This window comes from Nerophis ophidion, linkage group LG06, assembly GCF_033978795.1.
Source record: "Nerophis ophidion isolate RoL-2023_Sa linkage group LG06, RoL_Noph_v1.0, whole genome shotgun sequence".
NCBI lineage: Eukaryota > Metazoa > Chordata > Actinopteri > Syngnathiformes > Syngnathidae > Nerophis > Nerophis ophidion.
In genome coordinates, this window is record NC_084616.1 from 33,734,306 (window position 1) to 33,756,999 (window position 22,694).

At 41.0% G+C, this 22,694-nt stretch overlaps 1 protein-coding gene across 7 annotated transcripts in view; it reads right to left on the reverse strand.

Annotated features, from left to right (window-relative positions):
- scn8aa (sodium channel, voltage gated, type VIII, alpha subunit a) overlaps positions 1-22,694 on the reverse strand; it is a 99,084-nt gene that overhangs the window by 26,951 nt on the left and 49,439 nt on the right. For 3 of the 7 annotated variants that reach the window (XM_061903475.1, XM_061903478.1, XM_061903477.1), the window contains 11 exons: positions 22,275-22,496; positions 21,876-21,939; positions 21,618-21,759; positions 18,196-18,402; positions 15,992-16,273; positions 11,031-11,345; positions 9,583-9,718; positions 9,117-9,355; positions 2,970-3,143; positions 2,518-2,874; positions 1,976-2,449 (listed from right to left, as the gene is read on the reverse strand). In XM_061903475.1, the coding sequence (XP_061759459.1) occupies positions 1,976-2,449; positions 2,518-2,874; positions 2,970-3,143; positions 9,117-9,355; positions 9,583-9,718; positions 11,031-11,345; positions 15,992-16,273; positions 18,196-18,402; positions 21,618-21,759; positions 21,876-21,939; positions 22,275-22,496 (2,612 nt within the window). Of the gene's footprint in view, positions 1-1,975; positions 2,450-2,517; positions 2,875-2,969; positions 3,144-9,116; positions 9,356-9,582; positions 9,719-11,030; positions 11,346-15,991; positions 16,274-18,195; positions 18,403-21,617; positions 21,760-21,875; positions 21,940-22,274; positions 22,497-22,694 lie in introns of those variants that run through there. The other 4 variants (XM_061903479.1, XM_061903480.1, XM_061903481.1 and 1 more) reach the window with 3 other exon arrangements.

Genomic DNA, 22,694 nt, shown 5'->3' on the forward strand with positions numbered 1-22,694 from the left:
AAGAACGACAAACACATTTCGAAGAACATCCTCACAGTAACACAACATAAATGGAACACAACAAATACCCATAATCCTTTGTATTCATGAAACTTCCTGACTATACTATTTTATACACTCCAACCCCCCCTTGCGTCGGTAAGGTGGGCGGGGTTGAGGGCGCAGGGGTGTAAAATATATTCAGGAAGTGTCATGAATACAAAGGATTATGGGTATTAGTTGTGTTGCATTTATGTTGTTTTACTGTGAGGATGTTCTCCCGAAATGTGTTTGTCAATCTTGTATTGTGTGGCTTCACAGCGTGGCGCGTGTTAGTAAGTGTTAAAGTTGTTTATATCACAACCATCAATGTACTCTGTATCACCCAGTATGCCTTTCAATCTCATACGTGTGATTGCGGAAGTTGCACACAACATGTTGCTGAAGCCACTATCGGTTCGTACATGTTGTCGAAGGTGTCAAAGGCAATAACCACAGCATAACCATATTCTTGTCATCAGGATGAAGCTATTGAATAGTCGCGAGAACGTTAGCGGTTCCAATTGAATTGATTACTCTCTGAAACAGGTTTAAATAGCTCTGTGAGTGGTAAAGGTGGTCAACCTCTGATGTAATTCAGCGGGCGGTTGGCGGGCGGCTACGGTCCTGATAAATTGTTGGTTCGGGTGGACGGTGGGTGGATGACGATTATGGTGATGCGGATAATATAATTGCCTATCCGCGCATCTCTACTAGGCGCCTAAATTTAACTGCTGACGTATGTGGTAACATATTGCATTGTTTCCAGTTGTGTTACTGTACATTCTGAAAACTATTATTAATCTAATTGCTCATTTACTTTAAATGCTATTGTCATGATCCGTGGTCCGGATCATGTTTTTGTGTTTACTGTTAGTTTTGGACTCTTTCAGTTATTGTTTGTGGACCTGTGAGTTTGTTTTGGTTGCCATGGTTACTCATTGGGTTCACCCTTCTCTGATTAGTGCTCACTTGCTTCCCGAGCACTATTTAAGTTTGCCTTTGCCAGTCAGTTGGTCTGGCGTTATTGTTAGCTTCATGCCTGGTCCACATAAGTCTTGTTTGTTCATGCCACAGATAGTAAGTTTCCTAGTTTATGGCTCCAATGCTAAGTTGTGTTTCTTTAGCTTCTTGTGCGAACGGAACGCTTTCGTTTTGCTTGTTTTCTGTTTTTGGTTTAAGCTATGATTTATGACAATAAATCATACTCCTACCTTCACGCTTTGTCCAAAGTTGTCCGTTCTGCATCCCGAGAGAACGACCCCGCAGTCAGCTGCGACCCCCCACGTGATGACAGCTACTAAGTATTTAATCTTCTGTTGTTTGGATATGTCACATTATGTTTGGGCTATACTACAAATTTGAGAATCCATTCAATACTGAGTAGTTACAGGGGTAAAATTAGCCATACCGAGGTTCATACTAAAATTTTATAATCTAGCCAATTATTTGCTAACTCTACTGATACTATACTTGCTATCGTGACTGTTGATATTTGTTTCGATCCGCCCACCTCTGTTTACACTCAAAAGCTTGAGTGTAGCAGTTATGCTTTTTGTATCCTCCTACGGTGTGTAGTATGGCATGTTTACTTATTCATTGTCCTCCAGTGATAAATATATTGTAAGAAACCTGGTTTATTTGCATGACACAGCTAGAGTGTGTCATTAACACGCATTATCACGACATGACTACAGTATTAAAAGCTTTATCGTCGGCCAAATTTATATAATGCACATCGTATATTGTCTATATCGCGCAAGCCTAGCCTAACACATCATGTATGATTATTATAGCTATACTACATGTCTTCTAAAGCACAACTCAGCACCACAAATGATGTATTTTTTCCACATGATTGTACACCAACATAGGGTGTCAAAAAGTAATTGGGTACAATCTGTCAATTTGCTGTCTTGACAATAATGTATAACCCACTCCCAACTGAAGCACTAACCTCTTTGCTGTTTTCGTTGTCCGACTCGCTACTGAAGTCTTCCGTATTAAGGTTTTCAAAATCAGACTCTCCGACAGCAATGGGCACACAGACGGTCAGGTTCGGGTTGTGGATGAATGACATGTGGTCCTCGTCGATCATGTACTTGCCCACACTGCTCCCAATGCCGCTGGTGGTCCCATTACCATTCTTTGCATAGTCCAGATCTCTGTTGATGTCGACCCCAGTGTGGTTGGCAATGCAGTTGAGCTTCTTGTCGTACATGTCGTCCAAAGGCTTCTGCTCATCCTCCATTGGCGGTTTTCTCAACAAACTGGCCATCAGCAGACGCATTTTGATTTTTGACCACGCAATACCTTTCTTGATGCGTATGACGGAAATCTGCAGGTTGTTGAGCTCCCCGTCGTCGTCCGTTGCAGCCAAGTTGTCAGCGCTGAATGAGCTCAGCAGCAAGGCAAGGAACAGGTTCAACACCTTTGCAGCAAGACGGAAACTTAAGCTCTGTCAACATTAGACAGCATTTCTCTTGTGAGGATACTCACCACCAAATTACCGATGACCATGACCATCATGAACACGATGAGGCACATGCCCTGGCCTGCCACCTCCATGCAGTCCCACATAGTCTCAATCCACTCACCACACAGCACCCGGAAGACAATCAGGAAAGAATGGAAAAAGTCGTTCATGTGCCATCGTGGCAGCTCACAGTCGGCGTCGATCTTGCATACGCAGTCTTTGTAACTCTTGCCAAACAGCTGCATGCCCACCACGGCAAAGATAAAGACGATGATGGCCAACACTAGAGTCAAGTTTCCTAAAGCGCCCACTGAGTTACCAATGATTTTGATCAGCATGTTGAGAGTCGGCCATGACTTGGCCAGCTTAAAGACTCTCAGCTGGAGGAAGGCGGAAGGAAAGAAAATTAGTCTTTGTAAATAAACAAAGCATTTTTTGTTTTTTGATGTTTTAATGTTAGGGTTGTAGTGTTTACCAATCGGAACGACCGCAGCACAGAAAGACCCTCGACATCAGCTAGAGCCAGCTCGACTAAACTCAGTGTCACAATGAAGCCATCAAAACAATTCCAGGCCTCTTGAAAGTAGTAATAAGGATCCATGGCCACCAGTTTAAACATCATCTCCCCTGCAAAGATCCCAGTGAACACCTGGCAAGAGAGAAGGTGGAAAACACACAAATGCATTTAGTTCAACATTACTCTTTTCTGGAAGTGCAACAATGTAAAGAATAATGGAGCCGTTCTTTGTGATAGCTAGTTCATTTACTGAGGTTCATAATGTGGCAGCATATCTTAGTCAGTGAAGACTTGACTTTGGGATTGCAGGGTTTAAGATCCACTGAAGATGACAATATGGAACGTAGGCCTGGCTATTGGCGGAATGCCAGTTTGCTGTGGAACACTGCCAAAGTCACATTCCCCTTATTCTGACATCTCTCCTCAGTGTGCCAACTCGAGTTTTCCCCCAGGGATCAATAAAATATAACATGAAATATCTAGTCTGAATAGAATGCAGACACAGGGTCAGGAACCTAACAGTAATACCACTTTGTAACTGTACTGGTCAGTACTAGCTTGGCTCAACTCAAATAATCAGGTTGGCTCTACTTGCCTTAATTTTCCATTTCAACATTATACCATAGAAAACTGCAAATACCATCGACACTCTTGGAAGCCAACCTGACCAAGTACCAGTTGTTACAATGTCAGTTACTCATGTTAAACAATACCAAGGCCTCAAATCATAAGGTCCATGCATTTAGGCGGGACTTTGCGCGCAGTCTTGAATGCTTTTACCCATGGTGTTTTGAAAATTGGCTACAGCTGACTTTTTGGACAATAAAGAGGATCTATTAGGGTTGTCCAGATACCAATAATTTGGTACTGGTACCAAAATGTATGGCGATACTTTTCCAAATAAAGGGAACTATAAAAAATGTCAATATTGGCTTTATTTTATCATAAAATCTTACAATACATTAAACATAGATTTTCTATTGCACTCAAAGAACAATTTTAGAAGGTTAAAATGCATTAAACACATTGGGATTTTCTTGTTGGACTCAAAGCACAATTTACAATTTTCCATATCACATCTAGTCCGCCATAATCAAGGATTGGGTTAGAATAGAACAGACAGCTTCACTGACATTGTATTAAATCAGTGGTCCCCAAACTACGGCTCACAGGCCGGATCCGGCCCGCCAGCGTTCGAGATCTGGTCCCAAGTTTTAAAAAATGTTTTATTTTTATTAATTAATTTATTTTTTTAACCTGTCCCTTCTAATCCATTTTCTACCGCTTGCTGCTTGTTACTCTCAGAGTCTCCTAGCCGCTCAGGCAAATCACATTGTCTAAAAATGCATTTTCCAATCGATGACGTGATACCATATATATGTATATGTATATATATTAGGGGTGTAACGGTACGTGTATTTGTATTGAACCGTTTCGGTAAGGGGGTTTCAGTTCGGTACGAGGGTGTATTGAACGAGTTTGTAAAGTAAAGTCTTAACAAGCTGCTCTGCAGCTGCCTCTGAGCAGTGAGCACCCAGCATTGTCCCGCCCACACAACCATCTGATTGGTTACATACAAAGCCAATCAGCAGTGCGTATTCAGAGCGATGTAACAGCCAATCAGCAAACGTATTCAGAGCGCATGTTGTCAATGCTCCGGCGTCGAGATGAGCAGATATGTGTTTAGCAGGTGAGCAGCTGACATCGTACACTCCCCAAATTATAAAAAACACTTCCCAGTCACAACTATTACAAACATCACTATGTTGACCTTCTAGAAACTTAAACTGCAGCTCAGCTCTCTCATAGTTCTGGGTTGAGGTGAACGCTAATTAGCTTTTAGCGTTACGTTAGCTCATTTTGCTGTGTGTGTGCGTGCGTGTGCGTGCGTGCGTGTGTGTGTGTGCGTGTGTGTGTGTGTATAATAAAAGTCAACTACAGGCTTCCCAAATGCTGTAATAAATTAAGCATGATGAGTTGACTTGAAACTGTTTAATGTTGCACTTTTTATATGTAGAAGAAAGTTTTTGTCATTTTATTTAATCAAAGCAACAACTTGAGGCAGTTTAATGTTGATTAACGTGGGTAGAATTATTATACTGTTCCCAATGTTAAAAGGATAAAGACATTGTTTACAAATTTGGTAAATAAATAGCCCAAAATTTTATATTTTGTTGTTTTCTTACTGTACCGAAAATGAACCGAACCGTGATCTCTAAACCAAGGTACGTACCGAACCGAAATTTTTGTGTACCGTTACACCCTTAATATATGTATATATATATATAAGCAGCCCGGCCCGCGGCCAAATTATTTTAACCCAATGCGGCCCCCGGGTCAAAAAATTTGGGGACCCCTGTATTAAATGCTTCATGATTTATGGTTGCCACTCCTGGTATGTGCTTTAACAAAAATACAATTATTAGTAAGTACTAAAGACAAAACTATAGATAAATGTATACAGATAAGCCATGTGGCAGGTAAAACACACATGTTATAGATAAAACACAAATTGTAGTAATTTGTTGCAAAATTGAGTAATTTTACTTGCATTAGTTGACGCTAATTGGGCATTTTATCTCTATGTCCACGCTAATATTTGGCATCCAGCCAAGCAGCTGTGTGCGTGTCTATGTATCTACATGTGCACAACAGAGGAGCTGATAAACTTATGAGAGTAGCGTATGTGTGTTTGCGAGAATGGCAACGTGTTGGCTGAATGATGTCAGTGAGTGCGTGGGCGAGTAAAGAGAGAGAGAGGGGGGGGGGGGGGGGGGGGAGCACGTGCATTGCGCAGTAGAAGGATGAACTGGTTCGGTTGTGTCCTGAAAAACTAATAAAAAAGCAACCAGATTGTCACGAATCAGCGGCCATGAATTCTGACCGGAAAGCGGAGTTTAACAGACCCATTGCCAGGTAAAGTAATCGGTGTTATCCCAGATGAAAACAACCGCCTTGGAACGAAAGTCTGCCCTGTGCTCCTCCATTACGGTCTGCACTGGAGCCAAACAGTCGGACAGGTGTAACAACTACATTATAACCTATCACTCTTAATAAATCCTTGTGCAGATCTGAATGCTTATTATTTAAATGTTAACCTATGTTTGAAACAAGGGTGGTAACACTAATCGTCACATTTGCTTGTAGCCCGGTGAATCCCTGTTTAAAGCGTCACTTTTATCAATAGTTTTGAAGCCCAAATACCTCCATATTGTGCTTCACGCACCCTCTTTTGCAGGTTTTTGCCATTCTTTTTCTCCTCGATGTTATTGCTTGTATGCAATTTGTGTGTGCGTTTTGACTCACTCAACATCATGCGCCTCGGCTTTGCAGTCACCGTTGCACAGCGGCATTCAGATGGAAGAACTGTACCGGTACTTTTCAAAGGTAGTATAATACCGATTCAATTAATTAATATCACAATACTTCATCAGTACCGGTATATCATACAATAATAGGAGCTATTATTTTTTTAGTTATTGGTAATTGTTTTTGGGATCTGCATAACTGGAAAATTTGAAATTAAACCATAGTGGAGTAGGTGCTCCACAGAGGACTGTCCTGTCTCCTTTCCTGTTCACCCAGTACACCTCAGACTTCCAGTACAGTTCCAGGTTCTGCCACCTGCAGAAATATTCTGACGACTCTGCTGTGGTCGGGTGTGTCAGAGAGGGACAGGAATTGGAATATAGGACACTGATTGCTGACTTTGTGGAGTGGTCTCAGGCGAACCATCTGGTCCTTAAAGTGGACAAGACCAAGGAGCTGGTCATCGACTTCAGGAAGAGTATGACCCCGGTGGAGCCCATCAAGATCCAGGGCCGGGAGGTGGCAGTGTTGGGGCAATATAAGTACCTAGGAGTTCATTTGAACAGCAGACTGGACTGGAAGGACAACTGCAATGCTGTTTACAAGAAGGGAATGAGCAGACTCTTTTTACTGAGGAAGCTTAGGTCCTTTAATGTGTGCAGCAAGCTGTTGGAGATCTTTCACCAGTCTGCTGTGGCCATTGCCCTGCACTTTGCTGTGGTTTGTTGGGGGAGCAGCACCAGCAAAAGGGACTCAAACCGGATTGATAAACTGATCCGGAAAGCCGGCCAAACTATTGGCTCACAGTTGGAGGCGTTTGTATCAGTGCGGGACAGGAGGACACTGGACAAACTGCTGGCCATCATGAACAATCCTGCCCACCCACTCCACCAGACAATTGAGGGACAGCGGAGTTCATACTCCAACAGGCTCCTTCAGCTTCCTTCCCGCACTGTGCGATTCAAGAACTCCTTCATTCCACACTCCATCCAGCTGTATAATCACTCCCCATACAGCAAAAGATAAGATCCATCTGTTACCTGACACCTTCTATGTCAGCTACTTCTCTTTGTTTTTAATGTCTATATTCTATTTTCTGCTGGACTTACTCTCTTTTTTATGCTGGGGCTGCCAAGTATACTGTGATAGTGTACATAGCAATTGGTATATATTGTATATATGTTATAGACATATTATATCTGTATATATAATATACTGTACACATATTAAGTATATATTGTATATATTCGCAGATATGTTATATTTTACATTGAAATACCTAGTCTATTTATACCTGCATTGTCCTTTCCATCCTTACACTTTCCATCATTGTAACTAAGCTACTGTGTTGAACAATTTCCCTTGTGGATCATTAACGTTTGTATAAGTCTAAGTCTATAGAGGCATGGCAGAGATTTTTATAAAACAAATCTTTCTTTCCTTCATACATCTTTTAAACAAGCTGTTCTGAATTTGCCCAATTTGTGACGTTTTTCCCAAGTGTGACGTCAGCAGATATCTCCACATATCGTAGAGGTTTACCAAAAGGTTTTGCGCAAGTCCGCTATTTTAGTTCAAAGTTGAAGTCACTAAGTTCCTTCTTTTTCTCTATCCTCTTATTGTGGGGCGGACTGGCGAGTAAATGCACATGCATACTCCGCTGTGGCCATTTCTAATACAAAGTAGCATATAGTTTGAACTTTTATCAGTAGCCTCGCTGTGGGAGTGCTAAAAACTGGCTGACGGGGAGAAGATGCACTCAAGTAGAAGCACATAAATAAGACCACCCACAAAACAGCACATCCTGAAGAGACGGTCAGAAAGCGGCTTGAAGGTGGTCTGTAAAACATAATCTATGCAAATTTTTGACCAAAGCACCACCATTACATGTTATGTAGACTACAAGGAAGTGTTAAAAATCAGTCGGCATGCAGTGACATAAATGCTGGTGAAAACTTCATTTTTATGCACCACTGTACTCTGTAGTCTATATTGATCAGAGAGTGTACCTAATGTGACGGGATGAATTTATATAATGTTTATGAAGTTTAAAAAACTAGGGGTTATCTTTGTTTTCCAAATGTACATTTAACAGTGTACACTTTCAGAAAATAAATTATGAAACTTTTGCAGAAAGTGGGACGTGGTTTCATTTGCAATCTGAGAATGCCTCCACAAACGAACATCTTAAAGAAAGACTCAACAAACGGGTTATAAACAGGACTGTGGGGCAAAATGTTTGCATAATTTACACAAAAGCATATCCAATAGTTACTATCACGGCCAGTGATTCTCAAACTGGGGTGCATGTACTGTATTTAAATGTTGGTCATTATGGTGGTACTCGGAGAAAGTCTTTTCTGAGGTGGTACTTGGTAAAAAAACAAACTGTGAGAACCACTCAGCTAGACACCAAATAAGTGCTTTAAATGTAGATTTAAATCATCGGAGTGAATACTTCAAACTATTGTGTGTAATATAGCTCAAACTGCACTTAAAAATGCTTCTGCGTTTTCTTCTGGACACAGTACACAAGTTCGACTATTGTCAACAGTGGGAAGGTTAAAGTTGATTTAGCCGAGCTACAATTCAGGCAACATCTCGAAGCAGCTCATTGATCAGGTTTCATGAAATATTAATACAGGCCTCTCACTAGTCAGCCAACCAGCGGCGAGACAAGCTTGCTCCACTATGGCAACACACAAGCACCTAACCAGGGGGTGGGGGGTGAATGTAGAAAACGTGTGAGCTTATAAAGAAATAGAATGTATTTTCTTCCATTAAAGTAACACTTACCAAATTTCCCACAGACAGCATATGCTCAAAGTCAGGGGTCATGGGGTAATGCTCCATGGCCATGAAGAGCGTGTTGAGGACGATACAGATGGTGATGGCCAGGTCCACAAAGGGATCCATGACGATCAGGTTTACTATCTCCTTGATCCTCAACCAAGTGGGGGAGCATTCCCATATAAGGAATGTGTTAGAAAACTTATACCAGCATGGCGGACACTTGCGCTGGGACTCCTCCAGTTCTGAAAAAATAGCGCGGATAAAAGGTCACAACCAAACATACTTGTGTGCTTGAAGCAAACTGCATGCAGAGGTCTTAAATGATATATGATTTGTATGTATCTGATATTGCTGGGTTGTGCAAAGCAGATAAGCAGGAAATTCATCTCAAACTAACCAACCAATGAGAGCAGCCCTAGTTAAAGAATAATGAGAAAGCAGGTAAAAAGCTGGGTTAAAGTGGCAGTACCCTCCACTAGCGTGTTGGTAATGACGCTCATGACACTGTTGGCCCGCTCTTTCCGCCCAAAGGAGGTATTGAGCTGGTCCACAGACACCATCAGGGAGCCCGACAGCTTCTTCTTCACCTCAACCTCAGTAGTTGGCTGTCAGGAGGAGAGGAAGAATCAAGCACCCATGGAGAGGACATGAACACCATCCCACATTGCCGCCGGTGGTCGGCGGAGGGAAGTGCACAACAGCAAAGGCAATTAAAATTAGTCGAGTTTGAAGATTACACAGGCATGTGTCATTCTTTTTTCTCAACGATGGTTAGAGGACGTGTTTTGGATGTTGTAAATGGATGCACTTGAGTTCTGGACTACTTAAGCCAATTATAAAAGAGTGTCCGAATTAGATTACCGGTAAATGTGTTCTGTGTCTACAAGAATATATTCAAGGCCTTGTAGGCAATGGTAGAGGCACTATTGCACTGTAGTATAATTTTTGCATTGTAAGCACTTTTGCTTGCAAACTAATTTCTGCTTACTATAGTTTACAATACTATAATTTCAATTGCACAAACTGAAAAGAGAGAAAATGAAAGCGAGTCGTTCAAGTCAGTCCAGTTGTCATGCATTAAGCATGCTCCAAGTCAAAGAGAAGGAGATGATTCTACAGACAACATATCCATTGTCCTATTTACAATATTTAACATGCTTGTTTTGCTCTACATCTACCATGCTAACTATCATCATCATCACACTACTACAGTAATTCAGTTTGCTAACGTTCATCAAGGAGAGTTTGGAAAACAGAGAAGGGTTGAGACAAACAAGGACAGCAGCCCTCCTTTGCTTTCTTAAATCCTATTAATATCCATCAGATAGGATGTGTGTGCGTTACTTTCCAACTGCTATGGGATGTGGTCTATGCATTAGGGAAGCAGTTAAAAATGTCTCCTTCACCACCTACTGTAGAGCTACCCACACAGGCTCGCAGAGGCCCTGAATGCCTGAAGGAGGAACACATCGACACACTGGAGCAAGATAACTCATCTTTGTGTGCTGTTTGTCAAAATGAATAGTGTTTGTCACTTCTGTGGACATGTCACCTGAGAAGTAGTAAGTATTATCTCTGTTTTGCTTTGTAAAAGTACATTGACATTTATAAATTAATTAGTCCAAGACAAAAAGTGCCTGAAAGTCAGCGATAAACCTAGTTTTACTAACCCATGAAATGTAGGGCTGCCTTCAGTATGTTTATAATGAGATGTATCTATAGTATTTCTTCATTCTTAGCTTTACTGTGGAGGGCAGCATACACTGCAGGAGTATGGGGTTGGGAGGGGACGGGCAGGGCGAGCGCTGAGCCAAGAGATACATACGGGCTTGCAAAGATGACATATCAGAAAGAAAGGAACGGACGAGAGGGACGGAGGGGCCATGCCTAGATAGGTCTACTCATTGTCTTCCTTACACTGTCGTCGGTAGCTGCCTTATCTATTTTCACCTCAGGCAGAAGGCGTCCACCGGGCCCAGGGCCAATGAGGGACACCACGCCGTTGCAATCCACTGTGCTGTTCCTTTTGCCATGGTAGCCGCTGTAGCTGCTTCGCCGGTAGGGGCTGAACAGGGATCCCCGGCGCTCCTCACACTCCTCCACCGTGCTGTGTTCATCATCAGCAAACTCATTTTCTGAACCCACGTCCTTACCGCGGCCCTTGAAACTGAAGATGCTGCTCTTGCTGTTGTGGCGTGACAGGAAGGGCGAGCCGGGTATGCTGAGAAGGGACTAGAAGGGAACAGAGAGGAGATATATGAGTGAAAAGAAAATGTGGGAACTTTTGAAATACAATTACTTGCAATTCGAGCAACAGGATTAAGACCAACACAGAGTTGTTAGCACAACAATGATCAGGCCGGAATGGGCCTTCTTCAAATATGTATTGCATAGATTCTGCCCAAGGTCCAAAAACCAACATTTTTGGTTAATATAAGTCTATGTCTTGTGTGAATGTGAGTCTTTGTGTTTGGCAGGTGATTAATTAAATGTCAAGTTACAGTGTGTCATGCTGCTGCTGATGTTATTATATTTAAAAAAAAAAAAAAAAAAAACACTGCTTGATGTCGGCTGGGAAATGCTCCTGCAGGCCCCAATGACCATGAATAGGTTAAGCCAAGGATATTCAAATAAATTGTTTTGGGGGGCACATTTGCCTGAAAGTAAGGACCGCGGGCCCGGACTCGTTGCCACTAATTGAATAAGCAAAATAATGGAAAAGTTAGGACCTAAAATTTAATCTTGAGGTACACTACTAGTATGACTAAAGAAGTTGAACAAATGACTACTGACTGCGTTTGAAGTAAACAAGCGACAGCGACACCTTAATACATGAATTACATTATGGGAAAAATGTGGAGCTCCTGAAGAGGGTAGGACTTACAAGGGTCCCTTAAGGAACGCCTCAGTTAAGTAAGTGAAACGTTTTGATTTGAGTGTTTTATGTTTGGCAGTATGGTTAAAATGTCAAGTCATCTCGGAGTTCCTCTATAGCAGTGGTTCTCAACCTTTTTTCAGTGATGTACCCCCTGTGAACATTTTTTTTAATTCAAGTACCCCCTAATTAGAGCAAAGCATTTTTGGTTGGAAAAAGAAATAAAGAAGTAAAATAAAGCACTGTGTCATCAGTTTCTGATTTATTACATTGTATAACAGTGGAAAATATTGCTCATTTGTATCTTTCTTGAACTATTTGGAAAAAAAGATATAAAAATAAGTAAAAACTTGTTGAAAAATAAACAACTGATTCAATTATAAATAAAGATTTCTACACATAGAAGTTATCATCAACTTAAAGTGCCCTCTTTGGGGATTGTAAAAGAGATTCATCTGGATTCATAAACTTAATTCCAAACATTTCTTCACAAAAAAATAAATTTATGGAACATGTCCACAAAAAATCTAGCTGTCAACACTGAATATTGCATTGTTGTATTTTTTTCACATTTTATGAACTTACATTCATATTTTGTTGAAGTATTATTCAATAAATATATTTAGAAAGGATTTTTGAATTATTGCTATTTTTAGAATATTTAAAAAAAAAATCTCGTACCCCTTGGAATACCTTCAAGTACCCCCAGGGATACGCGTACCCCCATACGAGAACTACTGCTCTATACAACAGGAGTACTCTAGTGGTTTTAGGAGAAATGTTTGTCAACCAAGTTTTGAACTGAACTGGTGTCATTCCCCAGCCAGAATTGGCCCCTGGGCCGTCAGTTGAATAGCCTTGGGTCAAGTAATACACAAAAAGGATGAATGGACGGGTCTTTGCGGTGTAGGAAATTAAATGCAACCCATCATGCAGTTCTCCCTAGGACGCACGGTCTGCTGAAGCATCACCTGACTTAATAAACAAGAGCGGGGAAATTGGGTCAGTGATATCTGACATTTGCCACGGTCACATACAACAGCCAAAATAGCATTAGGGAGGAACGTGAGTCATGATGACAACAATCTGTGCTGCTGCCAACTATCGATCCAGCTTTTAATAAAACCTCACAGCAGATAAACAACAGCTCAGCTGAAATCACGTGTTTGGCAAGAGTCGTTGCTGAATGTAAAGTTAACAGAGATTTGCAAGCAAACAAACCACTTTACATACAGCCTGCATTTCTTGTTTTGCAGATTGGTGAAACCCACACTACACACAACATGAGCGATGGCGTTGCCAATGTCAGTCCTTTGCAAAGCTGCAGCATTGCACCTTCTAAAACATTCATGTAATCACTGTGAATTACTCAGAGCCTGAATGTGTGCTACAACACATGTGGTCCATATGTGTTCTTTTGTTAGCCACACCATACTGTAACAACACTGTCAATATGAACCACTGATCAATTAAAGGGGCTGTTTGCAACCTTAACACAGATGCCTACAGGGCGCTAACTTTCCGAATGTTTTAAGCAGTGTTTTACGGTTTCGAGCAGTAATGACGTAAAGTACGTAGAGTAAGCTTTGTGTGTTGTTAGTTAGTGAAAGCGATTTCGATAGCTAATTTTAGCCACAATACGACTACAAATTGTGGAAAATATAGACATTTTTAAACTATATATGTTATTTTGTACCACAAATGGTAACATGAGTTAGCTGGTGATGTTCTTGTTATATTTTCATGAGATTATATTGTATTATTGTTGCCATAACATCTGTAATCATGAGCTACTTCACATGCAATATTACTATCCGAAACAACACATTTAAGACTATTTTGACAAAACTTAAATTGTTAATGGGGTTTTAGTGAGGGTTTTTCATACTGTACATTTAAGAAAAAACATTTTACAACACCCAAAACATAACATTTATCCATTACTCCTTAGGGTACTTCATAATTTCTATTTCATGCAATTATTGAATAATGTGGGAAATTATATAATATTACACAGAATCATCCTGCAAAATTGGGGCATACAAAGCAGTAAACACAGGGTCGCCATTCCCTATACGCAGATCCCGCACTGTGCATCGGGCCCCTAGATCCTTGGGGGGGCCCGTTTTGCGTGAAGAAGCAAATGTAAAATGTCAATTAATGAATGACATAAATGTCAATTAATAAATGACACAAATGTCAATTAATGAGTAAGAGAGCATTTCATTTGAAATGTTGCCGCAAAAAAAATTGCAGCCCCTTTCTTCTCAGTCACTGATAGGAGTAGAATAGGTAGATAGAATAGTATTTCCTGATCATTGTCACTGTCTCCTGTGGCGTGCAATGGTCTAACAAGAGACAGACATACTGGGTTCGATCCCCAGTTGACGTTGTGCCAAGGATTGCACATTTATGTTTTAAATATGTGAAATTTGTTATTTTGCCTGCGATAAGGTGGTCACTTGTCCAGGGTGTACACCGCCTTCCGCCCGATTGTAGCTGAGATAGGCTCCACTGCCACCCGCGACCCCGAAAGGAATAACTGTTAGAGAATGGATGGATGGATGGATGGATGTTATTTTGCACCTTAAGTTCGATTTTTATAAAATACAGTGGCACCAAAATTTATTGAGCACAAATAGTTCCCCGACTGACCTCGTAACTCTAAACACTTTTGTCTGAAATCAGCCCCACCCATGAAAATGAATTTAAAACAATTTAATTCATGCTTGGCTATCCCCAAACACCACCGTTTTACATGGAACATGCATTTTGAAAAGAAAAACTAACTCTTAGATGAGAAATATTGTTTGAAAAATAATGCATTACCATGTACTATAAACAACTACTGTAGATTTAGTAAATGTATAGTTAAACATAAAAATATTTACCTACTAATATTTACCTGCTTAATCTTCAATTTGTAAAGTCAAGAGACAGAATTAAATGAAACCCATCAAACACAGCATCGGCAGCTTCTCCATATTTTCATGGATACATTTCCGTCTTTTGGACCTTTGTGGCTAAAGGATGCACAAGCTCGCTCGATTCTTGTGATACAAACTGATGGTGCTGCTGTTGGGCTGACTCGCTAGGTCAGCTACATGGTAGGACATGAATTTAATGGTTTGTTTTTCTGATTCGGTTGTCTTTGCACTAACTTTCACAGTTCCGGTGGTTGGTACTTGTAAGAGGAGGTTAAAGATATCCAGATCTACATTTTTGGCCTCAGATGCTGTTAGATTTTGAGTCTAGATCTAATACTTGGACAACAGATAATAGAACTGAAAATGTTTTATTGGACGAAACTAAAGTAAACACAACACATTATTATAAAAAAGATCTTGTTAAATTCAGAATTTGCTAGTATTGTCGTGAATCCAATGATACCGAATGCTACATAAACAAAATTAAATAGCTAGTGCACAATAAAACCCAAGACAAAAACTAATTCCAGCTTTAATTTAAATAATTTGGGTTTTTCCCTTAAAGCCCTCCTGCCTCCAGAGACTTATTAATCCCTACGTAACAAAAAAAAGCAAAAAAAATATTTAAATAATAAGTAGAAGAAAAAGAAAGTGTTACTACACCAGGTATTGATAGTAACATTATCTTGTACTTTACATTGACGCTTTAGCGGTTAGCATCTTGTGTCGTCCTACCCGGTGAGTGTGTATCTTTTCCTCTGGTCCTGGTGGTGAGGACTAGTATCTTGGAAGCGGCTTCGCACTTTGGCTAGATGAAGCGTTCATTGCAACAGGCTCTCAAATGTCAGCTGATGCTCCAAATAAAATAAAAACAAAATTCTACTTCAGCATCTAATCCACAGATCCAGCAGTTATTGACCTATATGTATTTGTCTCACAAGCCTCTGGAGTGAGGTATAAACTACTGTACCTTTGTTACAGCTTTGATACTATTCAATGGTGGTAAACTTTCCTCAAACCGGACATGGAAAAAAAACAAGCAGTGTAAAAGAGGTTTTAGAAATAGTTTTTTTTACCTGGTTCATAATGGAAGACTTTCGTCCCAGACGGTTATCAGGAAAACGGAAACGGCTCCTCTTGCTGCCGTCGTCCGACTCTGACTTGACAAACTTCTCACTGTCACCTTTCTCCTTTTCTTGCTCCTTCTGGCGCCATTTCTTCTTGCGGTTGCGCCGTTCTTTGGCACTCTTAGAGCTGAGCTTTGACATCTCTGAAGAGCTGCACGAGAGGCGCCCACCTCCATCGTCCTCTACCACATCCTCGGAGGCTGTTCCTGCCGAGGTTGCCATGGCAGCAGTCTAACAGTAAACATCAACAATGACTTAATTAACACATGGGCATCCAAAATGTTTACATCTTTTTGGATACAAAAACATGTAAAAAGGAAATCTACACAAACATTTAAGTTCAAAACTAAAAACTTATGGGTATTATTTTAATAAAGTTAGTTTTTTACTCAAGAATATTTTTCTGTTCAGAAATTCAAATAAGTAACTGTAAGTGGACTTAATAAAATAATAATGTGTGTGTGTATTAAGGTCTGTGTGTATTAAAACACATGCAAACTTGATAACACACACAGAGCTGATCTACTGAACGTGCTTGTGTCTCTTTAGTGAAGCAAAAACAAAACAAATATCTTCCCTGTCAATAACAGCTGGAGAGATTAACTCTAAAAACATTAAAAAGCGGATGCGGACCCTGCATCGGTTCGTCATGGCAAAAAAGGAGCTGAGCCTGAAGGCAAAGCTCTCAATTTACCAGTCGATCTACGTTCCTATCCTCACTTTTGATCATGAGCTTTGGGTTATGACAGAAAGGACAAGATCAAGGGTTCAAAATGAGTTTCCTCCGTCGGGTGGCGAGTCTCTCCCATAGAGATCGGGTAAGAAGCTCTGTCATTCAGGAGGAGTTCATAATAAAGACACTGCTCCTCCGCATCGAGCAGATAAGGTGGTTCAGGCATCTGGTCAGAATGCCCCACTCTGGAGGTGTTTAGGGCACGTCCAATCGGTAGGAGGCCCCGGGGAAGACCCAGGACATGTTGGAGAGGCTATTTCTCCCAGCAGACCTGGGAACACCTCGGGATCACCAGGGAAATGCTGGACAAATAGCTGGGGAGAGGGAAGCCTTGGCTTCTCTACTTAGGCTGCTGCCCCCGCGTCCTGACTTCAGATAAAGGAAGAAGATGATGGATGGATGGATGAATATATGATAGTGCAGTATTTGTCTTATTTTCGATTAGTATTATGTTGTTGCTATCAATAAATATTCACCAAGCTGGACTTCATTTTCTGGGTTAACGATGAACCCTCCTAAACAAAAAAATGGAGGCTAATCTTGGCCCTATCTTTACCGCGACAATCTCAAGTTGACCAACTTTTGACAGAACAACTTTTTAAGTCTTTATCTTCAACTTCTGCCTCATCAATAACACATCTCCACATTGCTGAAACTTTGGCGTGAGTGATGTCAAACGACAACTGTGGGACGTTGCATGAGTTGGCATAGGACTTCAGGCTAACACGACTACCATAAACGATTAACTCTCAGTCCAGCCAAAGTGGAGATTAACTTCTTTGATGCACCTCATTTTCGACATCAGTAACACAGTTTTTGATTAAGCAATGTGGAATGACGACGCGGACACGCAATGCTAACATCAAAGCTAATGGTCGTAGCTGCGATTGTCAAGTTGACAGGGAAATTTTTGCAGAACACACGCCCGTGTGCCCAACACTGGTATAGCCCAGTTCTAACTCAGATGAATTAACCAGGATCTGACACAGTATTTCCACATAGTGGCCATGTTTAAGTGGTCTGGTGACGGCCATAGCAATGGCAAGTGCTGGCTACCGGTAAGTGCTGTAATCTCCAAAACACAATCAAGAATTCTATATTGGGTGAAACGAATGTAAAAGTGATTATATGGGTATTATATCATGTTTAGAGGGCTCTAAAATGCTGTTACAAACATATTTAGAATGTTTTAAAGAGTTTTTTATACTCTAACTATGAAAATATTTGATTTATTAAAAATAGTCCAACTTCACGGACCTTTGTTTATTGCACTTATATTTTTTATTGCCACTACAATATAGGACAAAGTACGACCCTTCTAAGCTCTATACAGGATTTATACTTTTGTTTCCAAATACAGGATGATTCCATTTTTTAGGGACTGTTAGCAACCCTGGCAATAGTTTTGCAGAAAACTGACTTGAGCGTCTTCCTGTTGTTTCTTGAGCTGCTCCAGCATGGCCTTGAATTCCTCTTCCTTCTGCAGGGCCTCCTCCATGGTGGCTTGGTTCTGTTCTTCATAGGCCATGGCTACCACAGCCAGGATTAGATTCACCAAGTAAAAGGAGCCCACAAAGATCACCAGGACAAAGAAGATCATGTAGGTCTTCCCAGCCGCCCTCAGGGTCTGTTTGGAGGCAAGGTGAGGGAGGAGTGAATGGGTAGAAAGAGAGACTGCTTGGCTAGAACCTAATATATCATTTATTTCCTCAAATGTGCTCATCACAAATGAAAAGATGAGCTGGTAATGGGGAAGAAAGGTTGTTTTTTTATTTAAAAATGCAAAATATCTAGCGTTAAATGCCTAAAATGGACTTACAGAGATCTGTTCGACTGTATTCCTATTACCTGCATGAACCTATAGTATGTTTTTTCATTCACTCATTTTATAAAACAATTGGTAAAAAAAAAAAAGACAGTATGTTGTGGGTTACACATAGGATTATTCCCTCACTAATCAATAATGAAAGCAGTTGACAGAAGCACTGGGATGATGTATACAAGAAGCATTTATCAATCAGTTCGTCTTAAAACATGCGCCCACACTGAAGATGCGGCTTGAACCAGCTAAGTGCTAAACGTCTAAGAAACGACATAGTCGCTTATAAATATTATTTTAAAGACACAGTACAAAATATTGACAAAAGGGCTGCAGTATGGAGCTGAATGTCAGCAAAGTCAGCAGCAAAAATAGAAAGTCGGCTACGGGTTGCTCAAGTCATGTCTCATCTTTCTCATGGGTCAATCCTGCATACTTAATATTTTATAATTTGTTCCTTCCACTTGCATGTAGAGACAGCTCCCCCATTACAGAGAGCTATTGTGCAGACACACAGTTGGACAGACAGGATGGCAGCAACCTGGCTAGAGGCGAGCAAACTGATCCACCATTTTTCTAACTTACAAACATTGTTGCATTTTTTATAACTTTACATTAACTTACTGCATTACGAGATAAAGGGGAATGCTATAATTGTCGTGCCTATTAAAAGGGATGTTTGTAATGGTTAGGCAGAGTTGCGCCAAATAGACTATATACAGTACGATATAAATGTGGCCAACGATAGAGCTTTTGATACTATTGTTATAATATGATTGATAATGCATTTTGATGACGCACTTTAGATGTGTCCCACAAATTTGCCAGCAATACGTGAACGAATGCATCCTCAACGCAATGTACAGTCCTTGCTCGCTGGCAGTGTTGGGCAGTAGCCCGCTACAAGTAGCGGGACTACATAGCTTAAGTACATTTCACAGAAGCTTAGCAGTAGCTTTGCTACTTTTTAAACGTGGAGTGATTTCCGGAGCGTAGCTATTTTTAGACCCATGGAGCGGCTTCTTTTGTACAGGCCATAAAAGAAGAAAATAGGTTGATTGGCAACACTTAATTGGCCCTAGTTTTTCTGAATGTAAGTGTGAATGTTGTCTGTCTATCTGTGTTGGCCCTTTGATGAGGTGGCAACTTGTCCAGGGTGTACCCCGTCTTTTGCCCGTTTGCAGCTAAGATAGGCTCCAGCACCCCCCCCCGTGACACCATAAGGGACAAGCGGTAGAAAATGGATGTATGGATGGACAAAAGAAAAGAAACGGAGAAAGAAAGAGAAACACAAGAGAGAAATGGACTGTGCAAATTCAGAGGAAAAGGACAAAAATACGGGAAAAAAATCCATGATTATTGGTTGGTGTACTCATGACAAAATCCATGATGATTGGTCGGTTTACTATGATGAGTCATGATTGGTTAAGATTAGCGCAAAACATTGTGGACAGGCCAATCAGGAGCAAGATAGGGCGGGTTATCAAAACAGGAAGGGAAATTACAACAGACACACACATCGATATATTACATATGTAACTTATATACCGTACTCAGTGGCCTATTGGTTAGAGTGAGATCGGTAGGTTCTGAGTTCAAACCCCGGCTGAGTCATACCAAAGACTATAAAAAAATGGGACCTATTGCCTCCCTGCTTGGCACTCAGCATCAAGGGCTGGAATTGGGGGTTAAATCACCATAAATTATTCCCGGGCACGTCACCGCTGCTGCCCACTGCTCCCCTCACCTCCCACGGGGTGATCAAGGGGATGGGTCAAATGCAGAGGACAAATTTCATCACACCTAGTGTGTGTGTGAGAATCATTGGTACTTTAATTTTAACTTAACTTTAACTTATAAACTGAAAAAGGTCCAAGCATAACAACATAGGATCAACAACAGTTATTTACAATTTCATTGAGACCATAAAAATGGCCAATTCTTTTATTTTTCGGACACGATAAATGCTTAAATAATTTCAAACACATTGTTACAAGAACCACAAATATAAGTGTTTGTCAGATCCTACATGTAGTAATCAGTTCTTGGCAGACAAAGCCCCAGCAGTGAAGGTTTAGCGATCGATGCGCACTCACGCAGAGGAAATAATATATTTGACATACAGTTGTGATGTCACGATCGATGACTGCTGCTGAAAGCATCATAGGAGTAAAAATCAACCTTTTCGGCTCTTTTTTATACTTTTCAGTTAATTGTGTTATCGTCTTAGTCAACATGCATTTGTTTTGATGAAATATTGTCCACAGCTGACTCTGTGCATGGGCTCGGCCTGCCAGGACTGGTATAGCTGCACATCTATTGTGGGCGGGCTGTTCGATTTCAAGTGCTCATTCGGTCAGTAGAGCACTGCTGTCGTTAGCTACTGAGCTAAGTGCTACTTTGTGTCATTTTTAGGTGTCTCTAACAGCATTTTATAGATTTGCTAGCTCAATATGAGTCCAAATAAAGCAATGGACAAGCAATGTGTAGTTTGCAACATTAAGGAAGCATCCACAGCATTGTCGACATTGTTTTGTTTCTGTTTCGTTAGAAGTTTAAGGTAACATTGATTTTTTAATTTATTTATTCCTGGCTGTTATATTCAAGGAGTTTTGTGGTCTCAAGCTGTGGGTGCACCACGGGTCACAGGGTGTGTGTGTGTGTGTGTGTCGGCAGGGCGGCTGCTTAGGAGGACAATTGTTGTTTTGGCATTTTGTATTAAATGAACGTTTATCCATCACCCCCTTGCAATGTTTGTTGGATATACGGTACTGTATAGCGCTTTTTATTGTGTTCAAAGTATACACATGTTTACTAAAATATGGACTTTTGTCGAGCCTGCAACCCTTTATACATGTTTAAATTGTTTGTTATAGAGAAAACTTCTCCATTGGGGAGCCCTGTTTAAGAAGCAATTAAGTTCTTGAATCGAGGTTCTACTGTCCTAAGGCCAATGACAATCAATGTTTTAATTAGTGGGCTGCTGTAGCATATTTGAAAGAGGGTGAACATCTCAGATTTACCAGCATGTAGAGGTTCTCCCAGAAGTCTTGTGTCATGAGTCGGAAGAGAGCCAGGAAGGCCCAGCCGAAGCTATCAAAGCTGGTGTAGCCGTAGTTCGGATTCCTCCCAGCTTTCATGCACGTATAGCCCTCCGGGCAGCGGCTGAGAGAAGAAGCACAGAATGAGGCACTATTTACCTGCCATCTAATCTCATTGCAGTCACACAGAGGAACAAGGTCAGGTATTGACAGAATTAGGAGGGGCAAGAAGACACTCACCCAGAGTCTGAGCTGTTCCCACAGAGAAGAGCATCTAACTGGCCAGGCAGGAAGTAGAAATTTGCTAAAAGGGGATACAAAAAAGGCGTGATGAGTCATTACAGGCACATTCTACTGCATCAAGATTTGTTTATGCTGCATAATAGATAGGCACGAGCGCCCTGCGTGACCCCAAAGGGAATAAGCGGTAGTAAATGGATGGATGGATGGAATATCCGTCAGTTCAGTCTGGCCACTTTCAGCCTTAAATCTACGTATGTATTTTCAATTCAGCATCAATTGTTTTTTACTCCTCGCTGCCAAAATGAAATATTTTTTTCTTGTTCTGTCATATTGGCTGACTCATTCTTGGAGCTCGCCACACCAGCTCACCGCCAGCAAAGCCTGGCCTCCACTCACTATTGTTGGTGATGTACTCGTCCCAGTCAAAACCCCTGCTGCCATTGGACAGGTAGCTCTCGGTGTTGTTGATCGGCCAAAAGACACACTTTTGGCGAAGGTTGCCCATGAAGAGTTGCAGGCCGATGAGTGCAAAGACGCTCAGGCAGAAGACGGTCAGGATCATGACGTCCGAAAGCTTCTTGACAGACTGGATGAGGGCGCCCACGATGGTCTTCAGGCCTGAAGGGAAGCCACGCACACAAAGAACAACAAGATGATGCAAGGGGACCATGCATCAGGCATGAACCATCTTCTCAATATTAACTTGTTATTATTGTACTACACAGTTAACACACATTTTTTTATGAAAGCAGTTATGTGTGGACTTATTATATTTATGTGTAACAAACATTCATATTTACAACATATATACTCTGA